Source organism: Drosophila obscura, unplaced genomic scaffold (genome assembly GCF_018151105.1).
Source record: "Drosophila obscura isolate BZ-5 IFL unplaced genomic scaffold, ASM1815110v1 contig_73, whole genome shotgun sequence".
In the NCBI taxonomy this organism is placed as follows: domain Eukaryota; kingdom Metazoa; phylum Arthropoda; class Insecta; order Diptera; family Drosophilidae; genus Drosophila; species Drosophila obscura.
The window spans coordinates 7,514,778-7,529,504 of record NW_024542865.1 but is presented as its reverse complement, the minus strand read 5'-3'; the positions used below and the strand labels follow the sequence as shown (position 1 = coordinate 7,529,504).

Below are 14,727 nucleotides of genomic sequence, written 5' to 3'. Positions count from 1 at the left end.
CAACCGCAAACCCCCAAACCCAAACCCCAAACCCCAAACCCAACCCACGCCCAAGCCAAGGGTCCACTCCAGCTCATGATATCATGATCCCGTAATTGAGGAAAAATGGGTTTTTTGTCTTATCAACGCCTGTTCTCAGGTAAGGTAATGTGATCACCGCTTAAAGCGAGCGCCGAGCGCCGATCGCCGATCTTTGTCCCCTGGGACCAAGGGCAGCGGCGCATTGCCTCAACACCCAAATACTCCGCCACTCATCATCACACATTCTACACCCCCCCCCAACCGCACTCTAACACGTCTCGTCTTGTCTTGTCTTGTCTTGTGGGGGTATGTATATCTTTTAAAGTTTGTGCGTCGATGACACCTCTCTCTCTCTGCTCTCTCAGAAGGGTTGCTAAACGTAGTCCCTAGCTCGCTAGGGATGACGCGTGTCATAGCTGACGCGCTCTTGTCAGATTGCGGCACTGATAAGGCAGCGTAGCCTGGAAAACTTTTGTGCGCCAAAGCCAAAGCTGAAGATATCCCCCCAACCGGTTACCAGGTACCCCGCCCCATCAATCAGTCGAAAATTGGCGAGCGCCTGCGGGGTGCGATCTCTAATTACCATGCACGGCTGATATGCTGATATGCTGCCAAGCTGCGTGCTGGACAAGTTTTGATTCAACGGCAGTTAGCCGTAATTCTGGCCACTTTTCCACTGAACTCTTATCACCGGCGGAGACCTCGCCATGGCTCCGATTGAACTTTGGAGCAGCGTCGGCCAGGGGTATTCACATTGTCTTGGCTGTGCTGTGTTGACTAATGCTTTGCCGTTGAATGAATAAGCACACACCCCACGCCATGCCACCCACCCCCACCATGATACGTCGTCTGTACGTGTGACATGGACATGAGCAGCACAACCAAATGTGTCTTCAAGCCCCAATGGAGCAGGCACTTGGCTAGCTCCTCTTTGAAGCCCACATGACTCACTGGACGACGCGTCGGGTGGGGTGGAGGGTGGGGAGCCATGGAGAAGCAAGAGGTGCGAATCCTCCCTCCTGTTCTATACATAGTGCAAATGTTTGAATGAATGAATATCGCACCCAATTATACACATGACCTAGCTGGCTTCGGCCTAGCTCCATTTCCATTTCCATTTCCATCTCCACCTGGCGCTAAATTTAGCAATTGACATTTGGACGCCGGTCGCCGGTCGCCAATCGCCGGCTGACGTAGGTGTCATGTTCTGTGACGTGCACACGGGACCGGGTCCGTCTCCCCCCCCCCCCCGCCAACAAATGCGAATTTCGCTGTAATTGCCGCTTATTATCATCCAAATCAAACAATCGATAAGTCGCCCGCCCCGGTGACACTTTCGATGCCTGAAAATGCCAGCAAATGCCAGCAAATGCCAGCAAATGCGAGCAAATCGCACGCCTAATGCCCGGCATTATCGCCATTATTAATATAATTCGTTGCTACATAATTGAAATGGTCGCTTATCACTTATGGCTGTTACTGTCTCCGATAGCAGTGTCGCCTGTGGCAAATTAGTATTTGGTGCGCGGGAGTCGTACGCGAACGCCACAGCCACAGCCACAGCCAACGTCAACCCGTAGCCCCGTGACCCATTAGCCGGGTGCCGTACCGCTACGCGAGGATGACTAATTGATAGACCCCTTCGCGGTCGGCTTCGGCTTTGCTTTATCGCGTGCCAGAGAGGCAGCTCGTTCTCAGCGCCCCCGTCCGCGTCCGCGTCCGCGTCGTGTCTCGAATGTGTCAACAAGAGTCGCGTGCGGCGTGCGGCGCTCGTCGCTCGTCGCTTAACGCTTGAGTATGGTATGGCATGGCATGGCATGGTATGTATGTTCCCAGCTCCCGGCTCCCCGTTCCGGCGGATTATTGACACATTGCTGGTTAGCAAATTGACAAAACCACCAGCAGCAATACATGGCAGCAATGGCAGCAATAGCTGAGGGAGGGTGCCACTTAGTCACTGGCTAGACATCGTCGCCACTAATCTCAAGTCAAAGATTCGATGATTCAACACTTGTAAGACAATGCGTTTGTCCAAGGGTCCAAGGGTCCAGTCAGGTGGCAAGAGCCAGCCAATTGGTTTAACTCGTGTACCCGCGCCACTTCCTCCTGGGCACACTCATCGCGTGTGAATTTCACTGCCTCCTGCCACTCGGCAAACTCCATCCGCATCTCCAGCTCCAGCCCCAGCTCCAGCTCCGGCTTTAACTTCAGCCTCGGCACCAGCTTTGGATCTCTTAGACATCGCGAAAACACTTCCGGTTCAAGTTTGGGTCCAGCCAGCCAGCCAGAAAAAAAATAAAATAAAATAAAAACGAAGGCGATGCGATGTGGTGCATCATCGCTGACGAAAATAAACGCCAAATTTGCATAGGCGTTTGCCACGGCCTTCCCCTTGGCCTTGTCCCACGTTTCACACTCCCATTCCCAAGCCCCAAGCCCCAGACCCGAGACCCCCATTTCCACAGAAGAATTGCCGACCAGAGAGCGAGAGCAAGAGCAACAAGAGCAAAGCAGAGCAGAGCAGAGCAAACAACAAGTGTTTGTGTGGGTCAGTTTAGCATCGTTTCGTTTTGGTTTGGGGGCTGGGGGCTGGGGGCTGGGGGCTGGCATCGGCACTGCGTTTCCCATTCCAATTGATGAGCAATTAATGTTTTTGTTTCTGTTTCTGTTTTCGCTTTTTGTGTCATATTTTCGGAAGCTTTTTGGATTTTTTGAGAGTGGGCAACGGCAAACCGGAACGACATTCCAATCGCTTTTGCAGTGCTTCCTGCAGATCGGTTTTGCGGTTCATTTTGCTCTTTTATTTTGATTTATTTTTCTGCTTTCTGCAGAATAATTCAGATTGCTTTAAGCATCTAAGCATCTGCGGATATGCATCTACAGATATGTATGGATATATATGTTTATTTTGCAGCATATTTGGCGTATATTTTGCGTATATTTTGCGTATATTTTGCGAATATTTTGCACTGTATTCTCTTCACTCTAAATCGCTAGCTAGTGTATTTATGCTTCGTCAGTGGCCCATTCTCTTCCTCTTTCCCTCTGTCCCTCTTTCTTTCACAGTCTTTCTTTCGGGTGGTGTTGCCTCGACATCGACTTCAAGTGCGGCATGGGCATCGGCATGGGCATCGGCATCGGCTTCCATAGCTGTTCACTTGAAAGTATTTCGTGTCTCGTTATTGAAATTGCAATTCAAGATTCTACACGTACACGTTCGCCCCGCTGCATGGCTCGAAACGCATCCACTTGATTTACATACGAGCCACAACAGCGGCAGGGGACTGAGGGTCGGGACGGTACTGCGGGACTGCGGTACAGAAGAGCCAACCGCTCACAACGGCTCACTGTGGCTCATACTCATAAAAAGTGCTGCGCTGCGGCGTCTCTTCGGGCAGGACTGTTAAAATAACCTGACCATGTCGTGCCAGTGCCCTGCCCTGCCCTGCCCTGCCCTTTGTTGCGGTCCTTTGCCAGCACTCCCCCCACCATTCACCCTTTTTCCGTTCTTCTTCAATAATTTTAGCCTTTTTGTTCATTTCCATATTTGTGAGGTTTTTTCATCAGCAGCAGTCATTGGCAGTCATTGGCAGCATTGGCATTGGCGGCAGCTTCAAATGTCACTCGGACGGTCGGTCGGCCCTTAAACTTTGCCCAAAAATGACCCAGAAATCAAGGAGATGTCAGTGGAGTGGGGGGCGTGGTGGGAGAGGGCGGATACCGATCGCAGAACGGGGCAGAGCAGAGCCAGAAGCTTTTCCCTTGGAAATTGTTTAGCTCAGCGCTTCATCGGTTCTTGGCTGACTGGCTGGCTGGCTGGCTGACAGTTGTTTTCCATACCCTTGCAAAGGGTGCTGCTGTGATCAGTGATCAATTTTCTTTCGCATAAAGACTATGCCACACATATACATACACACACACACATATGTATGGTAAGTATGTGTGACATATGACATAATCGTTTTTGTTTTCTGTGAGGGTATCTGATTGTTGCGTGCCCCTTAACTAGCCTTCCATTCTTGTTTCTAGTTAATTTCTTGTTATTCTTCGATTCCATGTCACAGCTGCAACTGCCGCTGCCACTGCCACTGCTGCTGCCACTGCCACTGCCACATCAACGAGCTGTTTCTCGTTGTTAATTTGATGTGGCAAATGTAATAAGGCTAATGAGGTGGATCGGTGGTGGTGGCAGGGCATCCCTGGTCTCTGCTCTGCTCCTCCACTGCAATCCGATCAGGGCTGCATTAGGCCTGGCCCACCTCCATCTCCACCTCCATCTGCAGCATCCTCCTCCTCTTTCTTTCTTCTTGTGCAGCTAGTCCTCCTCCCTCGTCCCCGTCCCCGTCCCCATTCCCTTCCTGCTGCTTCTTCGATCAGACTGATCAACTTGTTGTAGTCTTTGGGCCGGCTTTAGTGGCATGCAATGACCACCATCAAAGCCGCACAGAAATCACGTCGTCGTCGTCGTCGTCGTTGCTGCTGCCATTGTTGTTACTGCTGCTTGTCGATGTTGTTCGTTCGTTCGTCCGTCCAGCAGACAGACAGACAGACAGACAGACGGACGGACAGATGGACGGACAATCGTAAGTAGCCAAGTGCAAATGTATCGATTTACAGCGCAAACAACTTGCCCAACAAATGGAGCACACACCAAGCAGAAGCAGATGAAGAAGCAGCACCAGAAACGGGAACGGGAACGGGAACGGACACAGCGAGCGACATGAAGAAGCCACTGCAAGTGGAACTGCCACTGCCACTGCCACTGCCACAGAAGCTGCCTCGGTATGAGAGGCAGAGCTGGGGACGGGGACAAGATGCCAACGCAGCAAAAGCGCTTACAATGTTGAAGAATCCATGTCTGGGAAGACGACTGCATACTGGACATACTGGACACGGAGACATTGGGAGCCGAGATCTCATAGCGAGGAAAACGCCGACAATTAAACAAAATTTGATACAGCAAAGGAGTGGGGGATGGGGCATGGGGCAGAGGCAGAGGCAGAGCTGAGGCTTGGACTGAGACCTCGACTTGGACTCGGAGTCGGACTGGGACTCAAGCTTTGCGGCTGGTATTATTTTTGTTGCATTTTTATTTAGGTTTTTGAACTGCTGCCGCCCCGGCCACCAGGCCAGGCCAGGCCAGGCCAGGCCGCCAGATACAGCTACACAAAAAGAAACTGAGACTGGCCACTGTGAGTGTCCGTGTTCGCGCATAATTGTGGGCAAGCGGACACTTGGACACTGCCCCCCCACCTCAGGTGGAATGGGGCAGAAACTGAGCAGCAAGTAGAATAGAACTCATAGCCTACAGCCCACAGGCTACAGCCCTCGGTCCACGGCCTGTGCCAAAGGTGATGAGAACTAAGGGAACTTATCAATCAATCAATTAGTCAACGACTGCCGCCGCAGCAGCTTATCGGAGGAGGAGGAGGAGACCCATGGATGAATCAGCCGGCAATAGTCGGGCCCACGCCAGACCTCTGACAGATGCCTCCGTCTCTGCCATTGTCATCGGCATCAAGCATCGCTTGGGTATCCGTATCCATGTAGGGGGGGGGGGGCTTCACATGTATGTATAAATCAATAAGCGGGCAATCAGCCGTGTTAATCACCTGCAGATAGCCAGCTCTGGACGGAGGGGTGAGAGATCCGAGCTAATTAAAACACGCCAGCAACTAGACGCCAGGCACTAGACCAGGACTAGTCCAGTTACCTTCTAAATCCAGCTTCCGTTCGCGAGAGTGGACAAGGGACACAGCACTCCCACATCTCTCGGAAGCGTAGCAGTGCACAGCCAATTATAAAAATGTCAAAGGCAAAAGGCTAAAAATATAAATAAAAATGGAAGTGGCAGCATCAGTGGCAGAGAAAATTCGAATTCGAATCCAACTCGGAGTGCAGAGTGGGAGTCGCAGTTCGCGTAATAACCCAATTAGTGTCCGGCAAACACACGACCTACGCAATATACTTGGCTGGCTCCTCCTCCACCCTCCACCGTACACCCTCCACCCTACACCCTCCACCATCTTAGGCATGCGTCATACGTGGAGTGTTTAACGGGCTGGGCTGCTGGGTACAGGCCAGTGGAATATCCAGACCAATTTCGACTCCAAACACGCGCCACATCTTCCATAACGTCACCAAAAACAAAGACTTCTTTTTCGTCTTCGTCTTCGTCTACGGCTTTGTCTTTGTCTTGACCCACAAACCCTACCCTACAGCCACCCTACAAGGCATAGAGAAGAGACAAAGACAAGCCAAAGATGCCTCAAATTGGTTTGCATTAACCGAAATTGGACGAAGAGCAACTTTGAGTGTTGAGTGTTTGGCTGGCAACAAATAGTAAGTTTCGAGACGCAGGTGCGAGTGTTCTTGGGCCATGAATGGAATAGCGAAAAATGCGATCGATCTGTCTCTTTCAGCACCTGCTAGCCAGGAGATTAAACTTCGCAGATCCATCAGCAACCTCACTCTCACTCACTCTCTCTCTCTCTCTCTCTGGGGCTATGCTATTTATAGCCGACAAACTCAGCCTGTTCGATCGAACGATCGATCGCCTCTAATTTCACAATATTGCCTTGCAAAATCTAAAAAGTGTGCCAATTTTGTGGGCTCTGTGGGCTCTGTGTGGATGGAGGGGTGGGCGGGGGGATACCCCTTCTAAATTCCTAACCTAAGGTAATCTGGAAACAATTATCACGAGTGTCGTGGCATGACAAATACGGATCGCAATTCAATTCACAACGATCAGTGTATCGGTCGGCAGATTAGCCCAACCCCCGCAAAAACCCATTGAATTTCACCACGACTCGATGCTATACTATCTATGAAAACCCCCAAGAGCCACCAAGATCCCCCTAGGTTTCCCTGAAACCCATCAGACACTGGCCCAGCTGACGTAGCAGTCTGAAAATAATGGCAATAGCACTTATCATGTAATATACCTACTGTAAGCACATCGACAGATCGACAGACAATAGACCTACAGCCCACAGCGGAGCGGCGGCGGTGACCTTTGCGGGAATGACGTCAAACTAATCCGCAGCCGCAGTCGCCGATGCCGATGCCGATGCCAATGCTGAAGCCGCAAATCAGATTGCGAATCAAACTGTGTCGGTATGCGGGGCAACCACCTGATGAGTCAGCGCTTGCCTTGCTCCAGCAGCAGCTATCTTTGTAGGCGTCGGAAAAGGCAGAGGCAGAGCAGGACAGGGCAGGGCAGGGCAGGACAGGACAGGACAGGGCAGAGTAGGGCAGATAACACAGCTACCAAGTGCAGTAAATCCAGTGCTGATTAGCAGACTTATGTACCTGTTGTGGCCCCTCCGTGCGCGTAGTTTCTGATGCAACAAGGTCGTACAACTGCCTTATCAGCAGCGGCGCTTATCGAAAGCGCCCCATGTGGGCGGCTAGAGGGCTCGTCCGCGGCTGGGCCTTTGCTTAATTAAGTTATTCGACACTACATTTATGCGCATGGCAATAACAATAATGGAGCGCACACGGCACAATCAATTGCAATGCCAAGTTCCTGGTCATCAGGCATAAATCATAAATCGCAATTGCCTCCGTCCCCTCCGTATGAGAATGCAATTTATTTAATTGTCACCTCTGACGCACGATCAGGTGGCGACACCCAACACACATATTACATAGGTCGACTCTAGACGCTAGAGTACAATAGATGATAGATAGGCCTAGAGATATGTGTGTAGAGACATCATTGGATCTAGCATGTAACATCCATCATTAGTACCCAATAATATTTTATAAATGTGGCTCTAAAAGACCTTTCCTCCTCCTCCTCCTCTGCCATAATCTTTACAAGAATCCTTTGAGGATGCTTCCACTATTTCCACTATGTGAAAGGGAGGGGCTCTGCTCTAATGGCTTGGCCTGAAGCGGAAACTGATTGGATCCAGCCCCCAAAAAATTCCCCAATCGCTTGCTTCCCCCCCCCCCACACCAAAAGTTATCTCTACCCACGGAATAGTAAGCGGGCAACGCCAACGCCAACATTCCGCATTGCGGGGCCTGATGAAATACCGAAAAAGGCTCAAAAGGTGCCATAAATAAACGATATGAGCGGATTTGCGCAAATATTTCGCCCTGCTTTTAATTTGTATGCATAAATAATAATTATGTGGGGGAAGTTCTGGGAAGTAATCGGATGGATGCAGAAGGCATTGGATCATCGATCTATTATGGACTTTGATTGGCGAGAGGACTAGGTTCTCGGAATGCAGACTGACTCAACCCCAAAGAGTCCTGCCATCGAGTCCCCCCGCCAACAGGCAACAGCCAACAGCCAACATCCAACAGAAATAATCCCAACCAAAATCAGTTCAAATCCCATTCCCATTTAATTCTCTGTCCCGACAAAAGATCAGCCCAACAATGGACAACAACGGCTAACACTAAGGAGCGGAGCGGTGTGGAGCGGTGTGATAAATGTGACCCACGGACAAATAGATACACGGAAAAGCCGAAAGATACAAATGTATCTCTCTCTCTCTCTCTCTCTATGCGGTGGCTGCTGCTGCTGCTGTGGCTGTGGCTGTCGCTGTGGTTGCTGCTGTGCATGGAAGCCAAAATATTGAATCTAATCATCTAAAAATGATATCAAATTATGTTATAAATATTTTATGACCCCCGCAGCAGCAGCAGCAGCAACAACAAAAACAGGAGGGAAATACAATAATGGCAATGGCCAATCAAGCGGCAACAACGGGAATGAATATATCTCGTATCTTAACGCTGTTTTCGGATCGTTCTCCTTCACGGTTTCTTTCTTTCTTTCTTGTTTTTGTTTTTGTTTTGTATTTTTATACCTTTACTCGAAGAGTTAAGGGGCGTATTCGATTTGTGGGAGACAAGTGGAGACAAGGAAACGTTGTGCTTCCAGCCAGTGGTTTTTTAAGATACAAGAAAACGCAAAAAATTACCATATCTATCAGATAGTCTATCAGATCTGGTACCCATCTGTCGGATCATTATTATAGCCTCCTCAGATCAGCAGGCAGTCACTACTTATTCTCTTTCTCGCTCTCGCACAAACTCTGCCAGGTGCCATGTGCGCGACGTCGCACAAACTCTGCCAGGTGCCATGTGCGCGACGTTTCGCGGAGAAGATGCAGATCTACATTGCAGATGTATAATATACATTTTAAATGTTGATGTAGATGTAGATGACAGCTCTAGCAAAAATATATGTTTTAATTCTACATAAATCATAAGCTCATACATTTCTATAGTACTGTCTGAGTACGGGTATAAAAGTAGAGTCGCGGCCACAGAAGCGACTCACTACCAACGTTTCTTCCCGTTTATTTTGTTTGTGTTTTGTATTTTGTATTTTTTGTGGTCTTTCTTTTTGTATTCCGTTTGCGGCGGCTTTTGCTGTTAATCATTTTGTGGTCTGTTGTTGGTGTTCGTTGTTGCTTTCGCTGTTGCCTGTCGGTCGACGGTGGACGGTCGCCGGTCGACGATATCATTGAGTTAATCTTGTTAAAACAAACCGTTTCAATAAATACGGCGATAATGCAATTTTAATGCCATTAAGATGAGCACCAATTATGGCCAGCACCAGAGGATCAACTATCCCACTCTCCCCCTATACCGATGCCCTCCCCTGCAGGCCCTCAGGCGTGGACCAGACTCGACCGACTCCGTTTCATTTCATCTTTGACCGCAACAACCATTTGAGAATCCTTTAAGGCCAAAAGTTTTGCATCGCAGGCCACATGATTATCATGCCGAGTGTTGCCCTTTCCTTGGGCTGGGATCCACTTCCTGGGTGCCCGATTTCGTCCGAAGTTTATCTGCTGATTCGTGGCAGGGTATTCCCCCAGTCGAAGTGTTTGGGCATTTTTGCGAATCGAATCGAATCGGATGGGATCCCATCCATATCGATCGCGCGTCTCGCGGGCAGCTCTCCACCACAGTGGGGCGTAGGAGGGGTGTAATCCGCTCTAAGAGTTTCTTTCGTGCGCATTTGACAGACTCCACAGTCCTACTAGGGATCGCAACCAGAAGGGGGGATGGATGGTGTATGGGGAAACGGTCTTGCGGCGGGAGTGCGGATTGTTTTTTATTGTTTATTTAACATTTCTGCGCTTTTATTCTGCGCCGTTTCTGTCTGTTTCAGCATTCTCCATCCACACTGTCCCACTATCCCAGTGTCCCAGTGTCCAACCCGTCCGTCCGTCCTCCAATGATCGCGCCGGCTTTTAGCCAAGTTTCGCTTTGTTGTTGCTGTTCCCCGCTGCATTTTCATTGTTCTTTATGATGCTCATTTAAAATTCAAGCTTTGTTTCATTAAGAAACACGTTCGTCCCAAGCCGCAGTCGTCCCAAGCCCAAGCCAGTCCCCGTACCCGTCACCTCCTGCTCCTGCTGCTCCAGGCTGGCCTGGCCTGGCCTGGCTTCCCCAACAGTCATTCCGCAGCCAGCGCCAATTTCGACATTAACGCCGCCCGACGGCGCTACGCAGCTTGTTAACGTTTTTTAATGCCCCGATTCAAAGGTTAACAATCAGACTGGATCCGAGCCTGTGACTGGAACTGGAACTGAGACTGGCACTGGCACTGGCACTGGCACTGCGGATGGGATTTAGTCACAATCATTGCCAGCTCCTTGCCCCATGCCCCATTCAGCCATTGATAAGCCGGCGCTCATTAAACAAGCCGATCGGGGGGATTCAGGCTTCGGGCTTCGGGCTTCTGGCCAGGAATGTTGGCAGATCTCTACTACTGCATATACACAGCGCTCCGACCCCGCATCTGCTCATCCTTCGAGCGTGTCAAAGTGCGCGCCGAGCCCTCGTCAGGAGCTGGACAATGTGCGATCCTCGAAGGTACTCGTGGTGCTCATCTGCCCATCTGCCCATCTGCCATTGCCTCTGCCGCTGCCTTCCACACAGCTGGCGGGTATGGAGGCAAGGCGTAGCGACAGACCACTCGAGACGGCTGGACGGGGGGAAAATGATTTGTACAATTTTGTAGCACATAATAGATGTGGATTGTGTGAGGACGGGGAGGGGCAGTGCTCGGAATGAGTGGACGCGATGAGGATCCTGATCGGCGATCAACTTTCACCGATCCATCTGGGTGGCACTGGCACTGGATAAGGCCGAGGCACGTCGTTGGTGGGCCCCAGTCGAGTCGAGTGTCCGTGTTCATTGTAGAACAGGTGTGCTGCTCCCTTAGATGAGGTGTTCCCCGATGTCCGATGCCCGATGCCCGATGTCCGATGCCCGATGTCCGATGTGCGGTGTCCATAACTTAATGCCGTGCTAATCAGCGATACCTTCGCGTCCCCCCCCCTAATAGCTCAATTCTCATTGCCATAAAAGTCATCGCCGCTCCAAGACCATCTCCATCTCTCCATCCCCCATCCACAGCCCCAGCTCCCACTGCATTGCAATGCCCCCACTCTCATTCCATCTCATTCCATCCCATCGGAGTCCTCGGACTCCACTGCTCCATGGAGAGTCGTAAAAATAAAAGTCATTGACTCAATTTTGGAAATGTCTCACACACGACGAAGAGCCACAATTTTGGAGCTGGGGGACTGGGGGGGGGCGTGCCAACAGGCGCTTGTGATTATCCTTTCGCACGTTCGGCGTTGCTTAACAAATCATAAATATAGTCGGGGTCCAAGATCGTTGTGGCCTGTTATTGATGGTGGTCGTCGCTCCATGGACCCGGGCCTGGGCCCGCTCTGGCGGCTCGCTGCGCAAAGGAAAACAAAACAAAACGAAACGAAACGAAAAAAAAGAAACCCACAAAGCAAGAACAAGGTTTCCACCTTTTTTATGGGGGTCCCAGCTTGAGCTTGGACCCTCCCCAGCCCCAACCGCAGCCCCAGCCGCAGCCGCAGCTTCAGCTTCAGCCCTACACTCCACTTCCAGTGCCAGTTCCACTTTCATCCCCGGGCCCAAAAGGCTTCTTCAATCATTTAATAAGCGTCGGCCGTGCCTTGTTTGGGCCACGACAAAGGCAAAAGGCCTTCCGCCATATTATTAACTTATACATAACACAATAACAATAGCGAGAGCAGAATGGATCCCGGCTGACTTCGGGTAACTCCGGCTGTAGGCTGTAGGGGGAACTCAACTCAACTGGACTGAACTCCTGGACTCTTGGACTCTTGGACTCTGCTCTTCCGTTTGGAAGACCATTTAGCATGCGGATCCACCTCTAACACCAATCGGCAATCCTCCCTCTCAAGGGCTGGGGGCTGAGCTAAGAGAAAATATTCACTGACGATGGACGCGGAGCAGGGACCGGACGTATGGGGTCTGACCGCTTGCCCATCGCAGATCCAGCTCGACTCTGGGGGAACACAAAATGGTGAAATGAAGTACACAGAATTCACAGATGGATGGATCCTTACCCTGTTGTTGTTATGTCTGGGATCGCCATGACGATCGGGATGAAGCAGCCGCCAAATGGTTCCAGCAAACTTTCGGCGTTTCTGAGAGCGGAAAGGAATTGATTTGATTGATTGATTGATTGACTGATCAATACGAACTACAGGGAACCCAACAACCCAATCAACCCACCCCATTGCTGGGCTCTAGGCCACCTTCCTGTAGGAGGAGCTGCCCAGAGCGCTCCGCCGGCACAAGGTACTGCGACGAGTATTGCTCCTGGTGCTCCTTCTGCAGCAGGTCCCAACAGCGCCTGGGATTCTTAAAGAAGTCGTCGTCCATAAAGTGGTCCAGCGCGTCGATGTGTTCGCGCAGGCTGCGCTGGTAGCCCCGGCATTTCCTCAGGTGCTCCTTCGTGCTCTTCATCTCACTTGAATTTGGCATACTGTCCTCCCGACAGGACCCTCCAAATGTTCCACTTGAAATTTGTTCTGTTTGCGCGCATATAGAATCGAATCGTTTTCGGGGTGGGGTGGGGCCTAAAACGCTATGTTCCGCTTTTTTTATAGTTTTAGTTTTTGTTTTTTGTTAATTTTTTCTTCGACTTTTTCTTTGACTTTTTGTTTGACTACACTCCACCGACCTGCTGTGAGGGTTTGGGAATTTGAGAATTTGAGAATTGGGGGAGAGATTTGAGTCAGGATCGATGATTGGTGATTGGTGACTGGTGATTGGGGGGGCATGCAGCATGCTGCATATTTGAGCCGTGAGTGTGCTGAGGAGTCGTTCATCAATCAATTGGACAGGCAGAGGCTCTCCTCTCAGATATGAGTTATGATGCGCAAAGTCTATCGGCTGAAAAACGCGAAGGCGATCAAACAAACCATCGAACCCATCGAAAGATCGACTGCTAATAAGACAAATAATCGAATGGAATTAACTATTGAAGTATACTTTAAACCAGGGAGGGACCGTAACTGGGAATTAGAGTAGATATAATTTTGCATTTATTCAAAATCTGTTGAGTTTTAGAAACATAAATATTTTTTTTTTGTATGTATAGGAGGGAAAAGCATTGAAAGCCGATAAGTGTGGGACTTGGAATTACCTCACCCACTAAAAACCCCCCTACTCTCCGTAGGCCTTGAAGGACATGCCATCTATCACATGAAGGGTATTAATTCATAGATCAGGAATGTGTATACATTTATGATAGTACACCACTTAGTTCAAAGGATAATCAATTTAGCTTTTATTTTTGATTCTTAAAATAAAAGTTGCGGAATAACTCTTATTTCAACTTTTAAAATAAAATCAATAATAACTCTTATATTTTTATTTATATTAAAAAAATCATAAATTACTATTATTTGTAATTTTATAAATACAAATCAATAATAACACTTACTTCTAATTTGTATTAAAAAAATTAGAAATAAGTGTTATTCGTAACTTTTATATAATAAATTTTTGGAATAATTCTTAGATTGCAATTTTTATTTTAAAACTTATAACAGTTACGGTCACTGAAAATAACTCTTATTTATATTAAAAAAAATCATAAATAACTATTATTTGTAATTTTACAAATACAAATTAATAATAACCCTTACTCTTATTTCTATTAAAATATTTAAAAATAAGATTTAAAAATGATTTATAATATATAAATCGTAAATAGAAATTTGTTGTTGATATAGCTTCTTATGATTTAAATATAAATTATTGTATATTCCATGTTTCCGTAACGTATTTCCGTCACATTGATTTATTTACTTAAAATTAACATTCATAACTCTTATTTGCGGTCCCAGCTTTAAGCAAGGGATTTTAATTCTAACTTGTTGTTATCTATACAATGCAACATCTTGCAATTACTACAGGAGAATTAGGGGTCACCCCCCCGAAGCGGACCGGCGGGCTACAACCCTTGCCAAAAAGTACAATTTTATTGCGCAAAAACATTGATATTTAAAATATTAAACATTAATGACCCTTTTGTTTATCAAGATAAATCTGATACATTTTTATTTTATTTATTTCGTTAACGTTTCCTCTTCCCGAATAACCAACTAACCATGAGTAGCCCATACGTAATATATAGCTTATATATATACTGACGTTTCCGTTCTCAAATATTATTGTACAGATGGCGCTCGACTCTCAATTTTTGTAAGCTGATTATTTTCGCTTGAGAGCACAGCCATTCTATATCCCGAATCAAATCGAATCACGGGTATCACCTAATTGCCAGCACTCCCCGAAGTGTAAGTGTGTGTGTGTGTGTGTGTGTGTGTGTGTGTGTGTGTGGAAAAGTCACGACTTACCACCGCCAGA

At 48.4% G+C, this 14,727-nt stretch overlaps 1 protein-coding gene across 1 annotated transcript; it reads right to left on the bottom strand.

Moving 5' to 3' along the window:
* Positions 1 to 11,979: 11,979 nt before the first annotated feature.
* On the bottom strand, positions 11,980 to 13,039 carry LOC111082277. The gene is made up of 3 exons (XM_022378463.2): positions 12,583 to 13,039; positions 12,414 to 12,494; positions 11,980 to 12,352 (listed from the first exon to the last, which is right to left on the bottom strand). The coding sequence occupies exons 1-3, from the start codon at positions 12,832 to 12,834 to the stop codon at positions 12,263 to 12,265; spliced, it is 423 nt and encodes a 140-aa protein (XP_022234155.2). The 5' UTR covers positions 12,835 to 13,039; the 3' UTR covers positions 11,980 to 12,262.
* Positions 13,040 to 14,727: the final 1,688 nt, after the last annotated feature.